General features: G+C 34.7%; 1 protein-coding gene across 3 annotated transcripts in view; it reads right to left on the minus strand.

Moving 5' to 3' along the window:
- LOC115223205 (acetyl-CoA carboxylase-like) overlaps window positions 1–14108 on the minus strand; it is a 143477-nt gene that overhangs the window by 47322 nt on the left and 82047 nt on the right. For 2 of the 3 annotated variants that reach the window (XM_029793673.2, XM_029793691.2), the window contains 6 exons: window positions 12750–12874; window positions 10708–10821; window positions 9608–9721; window positions 8034–8123; window positions 7340–7458; window positions 5829–5843 (listed from right to left, as the gene is read on the minus strand). In XM_029793673.2, coding sequence (XP_029649533.1) covers window positions 5829–5843; window positions 7340–7458; window positions 8034–8123; window positions 9608–9721; window positions 10708–10821; window positions 12750–12874 — 577 coding nt within the window. The remainder of the gene's footprint in view (window positions 1–5828; window positions 5844–7339; window positions 7459–8033; window positions 8124–9607; window positions 9722–10707; window positions 10822–12749; window positions 12875–14108) is intronic. The other variant, XM_029793682.2, reaches the window with a different exon arrangement.

A 14108-nucleotide genomic window follows, 5' to 3' on the forward strand; every position in this document is an offset into this window, starting at 1 on the left:
CGCCCGGCGTGCTAACGTTTCTGCCAGCTCGCCGCCTATGACTAAATACCAACTATTAAACCAAGAGGTAAGAATGATGCACACATTTTTGCATTAGGTATCTTTTCTATTATAAGCACAAGGCCTAAAATGTTGGGGGAAATGGGTTAGTCAATCACACCAAGCCCAGTACTCAACTAGTACTTAATGGACCCCAAAAGGATGAAAGTGAAAGTTGACCTCGGTAGTATTTGAACTCAGAATGTAAAGCCAGAAGAAATGCTGCTAAGCATTTTGTCCAGCATGATTCCACCAACTCAAGAATACACAGTAAATACAGAGAACACTTAGTAACCCAAGCCATGAGGGAATGGGGGGAGGGGGGCAATGACAATAGAAAGACCAGAAACAATGGCTGAGAGGTGGGAATGGGGTAAGAGTATAATTGAGAAGTACTCCATAACTTAGGGTGTGTACATTTGTGATAGAGAGTGAAGATGGGAAGAATGACATTGGACAGACCAGAATGGGTAGATAAAAGAACCAAGACCATGATGCAAAGGCAGGGTTATTGGAGGAGGAGTCGGGGGGGGGGGGTGACTGACAGTGGCAGAAGTGGACAAAGGTTAACATGAGTGATGAGACAGAGGTAAAGGTAAATGACAGGTGGTAACAGAAGTGGCCAAGCAGAGAGGGAAAGGAAGAGAGGGATGGTATATTGGGTAGGGAGTTGAGGGTGGTCTGATGCTGTGTCATATACACAGGCCTAGTGAAGGGCAAAGGAGCTGGAGTGATGAGGATGATGTCAACACAAGTGGTGGAGTGATGGAGAGCTATGAGTGATAAAGAGACAAACAAAAAGAGGGAACAATATGGGGATGAATGATGCAGAGTAAGGAGGGTAGCTAATATTAGGCTTTGCCAGGTACAAAATATTTCAGCCTCTAAATATTACAGTTCTATATTTAAGAGATGAGGAATTATGTATATTATTTACATTTGACAGATCTTTGTCCTCATCTTGTTTGTTGTTAACACAACGTTTTGGTTGATATACCCTCCTGCCTTCATCAGGTGTCTTGGGGAAATTTCGAACCTGGGTTCTCATTCCTAAGGTATTTTTTGATGTTGTTGTTATTATTATTATCCAGGCCACTGCCTGGAATCGAACTCGAAATCTTGGGGTTAGTAGCCCGTACTCTTAACCCCAAGATTCCAAGTTTGATTCCAGACAGTGACCTGAACAACAACTAAGTTGTCGTCGTCATTATCATCATCATCATCATCATCATTGAAAAATACCTTAGGAATGAGAACCCAGGTTCGAATCTTCCTCAAGACACCTGATGAAGGCTGGAGGGTATACCAGCCGAAACATTGTGTTAACAACAAACAAGACGAGGACAAATATCTATCAACTGTAAATAATGTACTCTAAATATTACCCTCATACCAAGGTGTGTTTTGCTGTGGTTGGACAGATCATCACTAATCAGTATGGTCTTTTGTTGTCTGTTCTGCAAAATGCAGCATCTTCAGTTCAGTCTTCACCACTTCATGACAACACTTCCTTAGTCCCCCCACCACCACCAGAATTTTCTATGTCAGCACTCCCTTATGCAGCAGTCATCTCCCAAACATCTCACATGCCCATATTAATGCGACCTTCTCTCTTGTATACTATACCTGATTCTTCTTCACCTAGATATTTCTCTCAGATTATTCATACACTGTTCATATCATCAGTAACATTTCAGATTTCAAAAAATACTATCATAAAATAATTGCCACACACATTTTATCCAGAAATCCAGAAAATTATATATACAAACCATTTTACCTGTTTCACCTGACCCCAAACTCTACACCAACTACCTCTAGAAAAACAAAAGCTGTCATACAATAAGCCCACTTTGCCAGTCTTTTCCGTGGCCACAGGAGCTTTAAGACCATCTTTGAATATTCTAAAGAGAAATACAAAAGCAATAGCCTATATGGTGATGTGTAGGGAAGCTATGCACCTCCTCGTGCCAACCATTGACAAACAATGTCTATAGTAATACTTGAGTAGATTGAACCAGGGTTCACTAGATCTATAACATTTGATCAGGTACCACCAGAACATAAATCTTCTCAAGAAGGAAGTTATTCAACAGCCACAACAGTGAATGAAAAATGAATGAAAACAGGTGAAGGTTAGGACAATGTTTAAGACAGAGACGACAGTTAGTGAGAAATGGAAACAGAGTTTCATGCCAAAGATGTTAGAGGTTGAAGGACAGAAGGTGTGAGGTTAGCAGGGCTACGTCAAGAAGAACAAGGTTCAGAGAAAGCAGGGATTAAATATAAAGGTGAAAAAAACTGGGGGTTTTTTTAACGTAAATTTTAATGCAAATATGATGCCTTAGGAGAAACGTTGGCTACACATACACCTGATACTGTGAAGGAGATGAAAGATTAAATATGAAAGAATCATTTAAAAACAAAATGCAATGACCTGCATTTAAATTAGAACAGGAGGAGAAAACAGTAGTTAAATGTAGAAATGAAATACTAATTACAAAGTTCAAACTATAGATATAGAAATAATATCACTGTAAATACATTAGATTACATTACTATATCGATACGTGCACGTATGAGTAAATATATTAATACATTATGAAACAAACAATTATAATGTAAACCACAACAATAACTATTCAGAAGTTATATGATTATGCACACAGAGCAGGATGCCAAAATGCATTTTTAAATAATACCTAAGTTGCAGTAAATCTTTTTGAAAAACATGATGATAGAATGAGCTTCTCCATTGCTATTGCTACAACTCCTCAAAGGCAAGGAACAGAGTTCTGAGTAGGTAGCAGTGATGGATGGGGTGGATGGTGTCATCAAAAGATTTGGCAGAGAAATGGATAGATCAGGAGTTCGCAACAACTTTTTATTTATGGACCCCTTTGATTACTATTTTTATGCTGGTGGACCCCTTGGCCATTCAATGTTTAAAAACTAATTTTAATAGAAACTTCTTTCAAAATTCCTATTTTACGTTTCACAAATTAACTTGTGTAAGTAGTAATATGTAAACTGTTAGAGAAAGGAACCTAACTGATTCTTGTAATAAATACACCTAAAGTAAAAATTTTCAGGGGCCCTTAAAATACTAATGTAGATCCCCAATTTACTATTTTGTTATGTGGACCCAAACCCCTCTTATATGAACCCTCAAGGGCCATATGGACCCTGGTTGAGAACCACTGGGATAGATAAAGTGGTTGAAGTAATCAGAGTGTGATAGGGTACTTAAGCTTAAGACTAGTCTTAGAAAACATCACAGCATTTATTTCTGCATACACTCCACAGGCTGGCTTGGCATATGAACAGAAAGACCTTTTCTAACACACACACACACGGATACGTTTTGTGGATAATGTGGGGATGATAAAATGATAGTATCATAATGCGAGATGTAGTTGATGTTCTCAAATTAAATTACTTCATTTATACAATTGTTCAACTTCAGCAAAAAATAGAACTTCCCCATTCGATGACACTTTACATCTGAAATAAGATATCTCAGAAAGATGCATATGTGTCTGCATATACATGCTTTATCGTCATCCTCATTCTACATCTATTTTTCTATGCTGACATATGTAGTATGGATGTCATAGCAACTGGCCATTAATAGCGTAATAATGTTTAGGCAGAAATATTTGCTAACACATCAAAATACAATTAGGCAACAATATATCTGATTTGATGAATCACCACAAGAAAAAAAAAATGAAAGAGGGGACTTAGAAAGTATATCGCACATTTTGATTATTCAAAGTGGGATCAACTTTTATTCAATCCCTATTTTACTGTCTACAATGAGGTCATTTAATAACTGTGACAGATGTTTAAAGCTCTGATGTATTTGTAGTAACGTAAATGAAATACATAAAGATAAATGTTAACGTAAGGTTATTATTTTAAAGCAAGTTTAAGATTAACAACAGAATATTTACTGAAGGAAAGATTCAATGTGAAAAGCAGAGTCAAACATTATAATTTATTTTGATGGCAACTTTAGCTTTCATATGATGGTTTATTTAACTAGACTGGTTGAACAAGTCTTTAAGTGAACATATAATGGATCTTTTCGGTTTGAACGGCAGTTTTTAACATAATTTCAAGGTAATTAAAAAATTTTAAACTTTGTATACTGGTAGAATGTGATTATAAAACATCTTTTTCCCTTGGCTTTATTGAGAAAATTCTATAGTTTGTAAGATATTTGTTGTTGTTTTTCTTTAATTTCTGCAATTTCAACCAATCAATGACATCCATTGAGGTAAAAAAAACATTCTGTGCCGTATGAATATGTCCCTTGTTTACATTAGTGAAGAAAAAAAGATACCCTTCCCCTAACCCTAAAACAGATTGAAATGCAATAGATCGATACTAGGGTCATAATTATGGGTGACAATTTCATATGACACCACTAGAAAAAACTGCCATTCAAACCGAAAAGATCCCATATAATTAATATCTTCCTCATGTTTATCAGAGTTCCTAAGTTTTATGTGAAGCTTCTTTTTGTATCTTAACAACACTGACCAAAAACCCAAACAGATAAGAAATACAAAACTCATCATTAAACTAATTCAACAAATCAAACCAGAAAATAGAATTCAACCACCATATCAGAAAATAAATCATTCAAGTTCATAACATTTGTCACCACTTTATTACTTAAAACACAACTATTCTTACAAAACATGGTGATGTGAATGCACAGAAGTGAGAGAAGAGACATCATTTGTGCTATAAAAGAAAATATATTTTTAAGAAACTTTGTTGTAGAGAAATTACTGCGTGCTATTAAACAGTCTGAACTTGAAAGTGTTCAGAAGAAAAAATTTAACTTGGCTGATCTCTCCAGTATAATTCAATTAGAATTGAAATAACTAACATTTCATAGGCATTTTATAGACATATGATTCTTTTTTAGTAACAGAGGGCTAAGTATTTTTTTTTTTCTTTTTAAACCTAATGTAGCATTGAATAGAAAAGAAGACTGTAGCCATGTGTGAAATTAAGAACCAGTTTGTTAAAGACCATACAGGATGCAGAGTTAGGTAAGAGAAATATATTTTGAAAACCAGGCATGCGTAAGAGAATATGATGAAGAATTACCCCGTGCACAAGTTAAAGGCTTATCCTTTCTGAGAAATAAAATAACAAAAATGTCATCTCTCTCGCTCTCTCTCTTTCAGTATCAGAATTATTCTTAAAGTAAAACTTTTCCACAAAATATCTCTACTGAAAGACATATTAACTTACACTTTTAATTCATTTTTTTAAAATTTCATCTCCCAATGCTGCTTCGCAAATTGTCAACCAAAAATTTACAATAAAAACAGGTATAGTTATTGAATTAATCTAAATATACCCCTGGTACTTAATTTATCAACTACAGAGGAATGGAAAGTGAAGTTGATTTCAGTAGAATTTGAACTAAGAATGTAAGAGACATAACAAAACACCGAACCTGGCATTCCACTGTTTCTGTCACTGTTGTCCTATTGGATTTCTTAATATGACTAACATTTCTTTAGGACTTCCACAACAGCAATTAATGTATAAAAGTATGAAGTGAAAATAATTTTTCTTATCCTTTTACCCTTATCTCCTTTAGATCTCTCTCCCTTTTGTATCAATATACAACTAGACAACAAAGAAATTTATAGTTTCATTGAGGACAGCCTTTCATGTGAGTAAATGCACTGGTCTGCTCTTTCAAATATATCAAAGCTAAAGCAATAGGATAGATGAGGGAGGCAGAGGAAATCACTTACCCAGGATGAATCAACCTGAAAGTCAATAGGATCAAACAAAAAAAGAAAACAAATAAAATAAAATACATACATAAATCATAATTAATGATGAAAATGTTAATATGGTTGAAAATATATTGGCTTCGTATTTTAATTTTGAGTCGTAAGTTTGGAACTGGGAACCGAAGACATCTAAAAAAGCAATGGGCTTTGTTTTATATTAGAAGTTTCATTAAATATTTCCATCATAATGACTTTTCTTTTTTTTTTAACCAACTAAAACATGATAATATTAAAACAAAATAATATGATAGGAGAATTAAATAATGATCCTAAATTAGATAAAATTATAATAAGAAATATTGTGTCTATGTTATACTGATAATGGCTAGAGCACTTTTTGCGCGACCTGGAATGTAGATCTCCTTTGTTCCACTATTATCAGCAGTACAGATTTAATATATGAGATACATGAGTTAGCAAAGAGGACTAATGACAGCTTGTATCAAGTTTGTTAAAGAGAAATCAAAGAACTTATGAACAAAAATAAATAGTAGTAACACTACTACTAAAGGAATAAACATGCAGGAACAATATTGAGATATTCAGTAGCCTTGCTTCAATAGAGGTAAAAGAAAAAGAACTGATGAAGCCTATAGCTGAACCAGAAAGATGACAACAGTAACAGCAGCGTACAATGAATACATCCACAAAACAGTATTTAAATACAGACTGACAGAGGATTACTCCATATAATAGACACTTGGCAGCTACAGGACTAGAAATAACATTAGAAAATGTGAAGAGAAGCTTAAATTAAATCAAATTAAATGCTAAGTTTATTTGACAATCATATAGAAAAATCAATATTTGTAGCAGCAAACATTTTCTAAATGCATGAAAAAATTAATAAATATACATCTCTTTATACAACTAAATGTTTCACATCTATTTGGGAAGAGAAATGGAAATGACGTGTTCAACATCATTAGCTAATGATATAAATGAAGCATTTCTCATTGGGAACCAAAAATACAAGCTTCCCAAAATTTAGTGAAACAACAGTAACCATCATAATAATAATAATAAAAAATAATATTTCTATCTTCAAACCAAAACCACAAATTTTGTGGAAAAATATAGCCAATTGTGAATGGCACTTATAGTAACCATCTGGAAATATGAAAAGAAAAATTCAACTCCAGTAAGATGTGAAGGAAAAGTAACAAAATATTGGTCTCAAATTTTTGCACAGGGGAGAGGGTAAGTTGTTTACACTGACCCCAGTGCCCAACCAGTACTTACTTTATTGACCCCCAAAAGGATGAAAAGCAAAGCTGACCATGGCAGAATTTGAACTCAGAACATTAAGACAGATGAAATGCTTGCTAAGCATTTTGCCCAGATATTGCAGAATATTGCAAGGCATTTAGTCAGGCACTATACCATTCCTGCTGCTCAGCTGCTACAGCGACATTAATATTATCATGAAGGTAATTAAGATATTTATTGTGAATTTGTGAAAAACGTACCTGTTGGGGTGAGATGTCGGCAAAAGAAACTTGAATTCAACAACACAGAGACTATTCAAGAGTTGATCATGACGCAAACACACAAGTTCATAAGCAGTATAGGCTCTTCGGACATACACCTTAAATATTGGAATGGTAAAAAAAAGAAAATAAAAGAAAAATACATAAATACCATGATTAGATAAAGTGGTTATACTGCTCAATCAAACAGAAGTAAATAGTTAAGAGAAATGACTGTAAATGTAAATCAACATGAGATTTAATGAGAGATATGATCATTTACACCCTCCACACACATATATTTGTTTCCTTTGGACTGCAGTTATGCCAAGGCACCACCTCCTGGGACAGACAGGGGGACCCTTTTTATATCAAAAAGTTGCATTAAATTAAATGTAATCCAAAAAGGATGGATATAAACATGTAAACAAAATGCACATTAAATGACATCGATGATAGGAATAATGAACTATACTGCTAATATTTAGCTAATTTCATAATTACTGCAAAAATATTCAAACTGAGTGTGAAAATACCCAAACTTGTGATAATTAAAAGCTTTATTTTCTGAAAAATGATTCAAATAGTCTAAATTTCAAATTTCATTTCTAAAACTGTTACAAGATAAATGAATCCACAAATGCCTTTGTAAAGAAAATTTGTCTTCTGTGACAATATTACAGAGCAGACTTACCTCTAAAGCTGCTGTTCTCACCAATGAGTTTGAATGGAAAAAGAATTCTTGCAAAACATCATAAATAGCAGTCTCAGAATTAATGAGTTTCTAGGAAGAAGAAAAAGATATAATAATAATAATAATAATAATAATAATAATAATAATAATAATAATATTTCTTTGTTTACTTTTTCCCCCACTTTTTCTCTATCACATGACTTTGTAAATGAACGATCTGGTGTGTTTATTTTAATGGCCAACAAATGCATACAGTGCATTTCAGACAAACAATTGAAAGATGATAATGAAAATGGTGGTGGTGGTGACGGTAAAAAGTAATGTTGACCTCACTGAGATATTAACTCAGAATGTAAAGAGCCAAAACAAATACCACAAGGTATTTTGCTCATAGTTTCGGACATTAATAATTATTTTTTATGTCCTTTAGAGAAAAATATGTTGGTCAAAGAAACTGAAATGTTCTTAGAATAAATATATATTTTGCCAAAACAGTTCATTGTGGTGCAAAAATATCTTGGCGAATACACACTTTCACACAAACTCTTCTACCTAAAAGATAACTTCCAATGCATTTTTGAATTTTGGAATCCTGAAAAACAGAAGAAAGTTGTTGCTTATATAAGCAACAAGGAAAAGAAATTTCTAGCAATTGAAGGTATATGAGAAAGTGAGGATGAGAAGTAAGAGAAAAAAACAGTAAGAAATAACTAGAAAGAAATCTCAGCGGTGATTCCTGATGAGCCATGGGCTTTCCCTGTCTTCATATCCTTAATTGCCTTATCTACAAGGGTACTGTCAATTCGGGTAGCTGGTCCCTCAATTGGGTCAACATTTGGTAGGCTCTCCTCCTCCTATTCATTCTCCACATTCAGCAGTCTTTCATAATAGCATCTCCAAGCCTCTTTCTTTGCAGAATCATTAACTGCAAGTGCACCATCATCCATGCAGACACATTTCTCTCCTATGACATCACAATTTTCTCTCACACACTGTCTTGTGATCTGAAATACTTCAGTTCTTTGGTCCTCACGTCGCTGAACATTAGCAAACTTCTTTTCTGCTTTTCCCTTGGCTATATATACCAGTCTCCTAGCCTCTCTTCTGGTTATCTGATACAGTTCCCTGCTACCCCCACTCTTCCAGGTTTTCCAGGCCTTTTTCTTTGCTCTAATGGCCCTGTCTACAGTATTATTCCACCACCACATTACCCTAGGTCTGGACGGGACTCTGCCCCAGCCACAAATTTGGTCTGTGGCACTCAGTAAGCTGTCATGCAAGAATTTCCATTTGCCCTCTATGTCACAAGTCTGTAGCTTCTCCTCCCGCTCATCAAATTTCTCAATGAGGATGTCCCTAAATGTGTATGATTAGATACTGTCTGAAAAGAATTTAGTCTTAAGCAAATATATATATAAAATGTGTATGATTAAACATATAGTTGAAGATGCAATATTTTAACTAAAGCTGCATAATCAATTTTCGGAAAACTGATGGTTTTAATCTAGAAAAGAGATCAAAAAAAATTCTCAATGTTTAAATAAATGAAAGATAAAAAAAAAAAACACAGTTACCTGAAGGTTCTCAGGACAGAAATCGTGACCAGATATATTAATAGCAGACAGAAAGATTGATTCCATTTGATTATGTCGCAGTTCAAAGGCAGGCTGATGTGCAGCAATCAGAATCTTAAAAAGAAATGGCAAATATTGATTAACTGATAAATCAAAAAAACCTGGCAGCTAAATGGTACAGTCTCAGCTATTTTGGTTATTATAGAATAACTGCAACTCCTAATCCCTAAGTTCTGCATTTTGACAACAACTACGACATATAATTATTTCATTTTCTCACTTAACTAACTGCAAGAACCTTCCCACTTGATTTCATGCAAGCACTTACTTTCCAAATGATCCAAAACATTGTGACGAGAAATGGCTTAACCCTTTCGATACCAACCCTGCTGAAACTGCCTCTGGCTCTCTAGTACAAATGTCTTGTTTTCATAAGTTTTGAATTAAAATCCTCCACCAAAACCTTAGTCACAATTTATGTTCCTAACACCAGCTTAATGGTAACTAAGTTATTTTATTAAATTCTTTGTTATATTTAAAATTAATTGAAAGAAACACAGAGTATCTCAAAATAAATACGGTAACAAAAGGGTTAACCCTTTAGCATTTAAGCCAGCCATATCCAGCTAAAATACTCTACCTGTTTTATCTTCAGATCAACCAGATCTGACCTCTCACATATACTCTACAATGTCATTTTAAAAATAAACAGTCGCATCATTGAAATCTCAAGGCTATATGACAGTGCATGATCACTTCAAAACAAAGCAAATAAATATTACGTTTGACAATGTAATCTGAAGGCTAAAGGGTTAAACCAGCCAAATTCAGCTAAAATACTCTACCACTTTTGTGTTCAAACCAACTAGATGATCTGACCTATCATACCTAACCTACAATGTCATTCTAAAAGTAAACAAATACATCATTGAAATCTCAAAACTACAAGATAGTGCATGATTAATTCAAAATAATGTGAATAAACACGCATTATATTTGACAGAGTAATACAAATGCTAAAGGGTTTAATGGCCCAAGATCCTGCACCACCCACTTTTAACTCCACTAATAAAAAAGAAATGATAAAATTGATAACTTACCTGTCGTGCTCGGAGAGCTACTTTGGCATTTTCAGTTTTGTTCAGAGTGGTCAACTCACTGAGAATCTGTGCTAGGTCATCAGTGAGACCAGATTCATTTCCACACAAGTATTCCTGCAAGAAACATACTTTATCAGTTAATTTTCTGTTTTTAAAAAAAATTCCATTTAATATTTAATATATATTTCTTTTTACAGGTACATTGCATGTTATTCAGCAACTGCTGAAGATCACAGTAAGCCATAAGAATATCAATTTTCAAAAGCAGACCTTAATTCTAGAGTACTAGAGTATTAACATATAATGCATTAACACTCTCTTTAGTTCAGTATATCATCATCATCATCGTTTAATGTCCGCTTTCCATGCTAGCATGGGTTGGACGATTTGACTGAGGGCTGGCGAATCAGATGGCTGCACCTGAATCCAACCTTGATCTGGCAGAGTTTCTACAGCTGGATGCCCTTCCTAACGCCAAACACTCCGAGAGTGCTTTTACATGCCACTGGCACTAGTCAGGCGGTACTGGCAACAACCTCGCTCAAATCTTTTTACACATGCCACCGGCACAGGTGCCAGTAACAATCACGCTTGAATGGTGCCTTTTATGTGCCACTGGCACAGAAGCCAGTTAGCCGCTCTGGCAACGATAAAGAAAAAATAAATCAAGTTTTACAGAATCATTTACCACCAAAGCTTTGATAGTTTTAAAAAGTGTAGTGTTTAGTGACTTGTATCCACTTCACCCAACATTTGGTAACAATATATTTCAATTCTTTAAACATTTCGACACATCTCCTTACAAACTCATAACTCAAGTAGAATAAGCTATTTACTCTCTTTCAGCTCACAGATTTCCAAGATATCTACTAATTAACAACTCTTGAGGATAAATATTCCCTAATATTTATCGAATATCAAAATTATATATAATTTTTAGCAAAACAGAATAAGCACAGTAAAGAATATTTGTGTCTGCATGGGCATCAAATCAATGGCATAACACATCTGATTCTTGGTAGTCCTGTAGAACATTTCACAAAGATTTTCTAACAATATTACAGAATTGGTTTGCATTAAGCTATCCTCACTCTTGGTTCAAATGACAGAACTCCAATCAGTTTTTGCGAACCAAATTTCATTCACAAAGCTTCATGCGTCTCAAGGCTATGTAGACATTTACTCAAGGCACAGCATGGTGGGATTGAACCTGAAGCCATGTAGCTGTGGAAACTACTTAACCACACAATTATGCCTATATCCATGAACTTGGACATCATCATTTAATGTCCGCTTTCCATTCTGGACAACTACCAAATCCACTCACAAGACTTTGGTCAGTTTGGGGTTTTAGTAGAGTATACTTGCCCAAGCTGACAGACAATGAGATTGGTCATATAATTTTTTAATAGAATATGAAATGTTTAGCAATATGTAATACAAAAAAAAAAAGCAAAATAAGTGGAAAATAAAATAAGAAAACACCACAAACAAATAGCCAAAATCATACGGCAGACACCCATAAAATTATTAACCATCTTACTAACAATAACACAGAGCACCTTTTCAAACTCCACCTGTCTAACACCCGTGGACATGTTTACAAAGTCAGAAAACAGCACAGCTCCCATGACTTTCGGAAACATTTTTCACACTAAGAGTTGCTAAAGTATGGAACAAACTACCGGCATCAGTTGTTAGTTGTCGGAGCACTTCATCCTTCAAAACTTCCATGCTTCCTGAGATTCGCCAACACTACACCTGATTTTCTCCCCTCTATACACACGCAAGCATATATCTGACTCATACACTGTTCACTTTCCAGACATTTGTACATCACTGCATATGCTTTATACACACTTTTAACAAGTTGTGGTGCACCTGAGCACTGTATACAATAATTTCATTATTATTATTATTATTATTATTATTATTATTATTTTCATTGGCTTCCAGTGGTAAGTAAATGCTTCATACATTGAAACTTCACAAATGAAATGAAAGAGTGCAAGCATGCCTATGTATAACACAACTTTACTTACTATGAGTAATATGACCAGTTCATTCTTTTCAGCAATCGCAGAATGAGAAAAAATTGTGGCTGTAACTGCACCCATGTCATCCTTGTGTCTTTCTCGAACTTGGGCAACACATTTATCATAGTGACCTAGAAAGTGACCAAAGACATTATTAGGCAATTAGTTCATACAATTAATTACAGAATTGGAAATGAAAGACTTCACATTTTAGGGAATAGCATGCATCCATCCATCCATCCACACACACACACACACACACACACACACACACACACATACATATATCATCATCACCATGACCATCATTGTTTAACGTCAATGTCTTAGAAGTGCCCTGTGTCAAAAAATATCATTCATAGCAGATGTTCTCTGGAAATCATTCACACACGCCTGACTCAGGCTCAGAAGTTACAGCCCAAGTTGTTACCTATAATCATAAAATTTAAAAGTAATTCAAATTCAATATTTTCTTGAAACAATAAATTTCTATAGAAATTAGGATTTAAATTCCAATCCATAGAAAGTTTCCATTCTACGATATTCTTAAAGGAACAAAAAATTTTCCAGTAACTCAGGCTAATATGAACAAGCTTGGTAGGTGTAAAAGACCAACTGGCATCTCTTGTCAAAAGTACAGGCGACAGTCAGATTGTTGATGTTTGTTGTGCACTTCGCTGACGTACTTTGATAGCTGTTATTCCATGCATCTGTGTGTAAAGATCAGTTGTGTTTTGCAGGGCTGCTTTATTTTTACCCGTAACTTAGAACTGGAGAAAGACACAGTGCTAGATATAAAAAATAAGCCAGTTGGGGCTAGAAATACTGCAGAAAAATGTGAAATTCTTCAAGCAAGCATGTGTCTTATGCGAAATCTGTGATGAGCCTGAGTGACACTGATGACCAGGAATCACCTCTGATATATATATATATATATTTTGTGTGTGTGTGTGTGTGTATATATAGCCCCAATGCCTTGTGAGTCAATCTGGGACATGGAAATTGTACAAAGCTTGGTGTGTGTGGTGTGTGTGTGTGCATGCGTTCTTGTGAGAATGTTTACATCCTATGTACTTTGCATGAAAATGCACTGAGAATACAGGCAGCGAAGTTTGTTGTCTTCCTGTCACATACCCTCACTTCCAAGCAATGTAATATTTCCCCATGACCAGCTATATTTTCACAAAGACCAGAAATGAATGATATCACTTGTATAACAATGGCACTCATTTACAATTGTATAAATAAAGAGGTACAAACACACATATGTACACATGCAGCCATGCCTGTCCATATATAAATTAAATACACTTTAACCCTTTGGCATTCACATTGTTCAGTTGAAAGTAATGCTTATTTCTTCAC

The sequence above is a fragment of the Octopus sinensis genome, linkage group LG2 (assembly GCF_006345805.1).
Source record: "Octopus sinensis linkage group LG2, ASM634580v1, whole genome shotgun sequence".
NCBI lineage: Eukaryota > Metazoa > Mollusca > Cephalopoda > Octopoda > Octopodidae > Octopus > Octopus sinensis.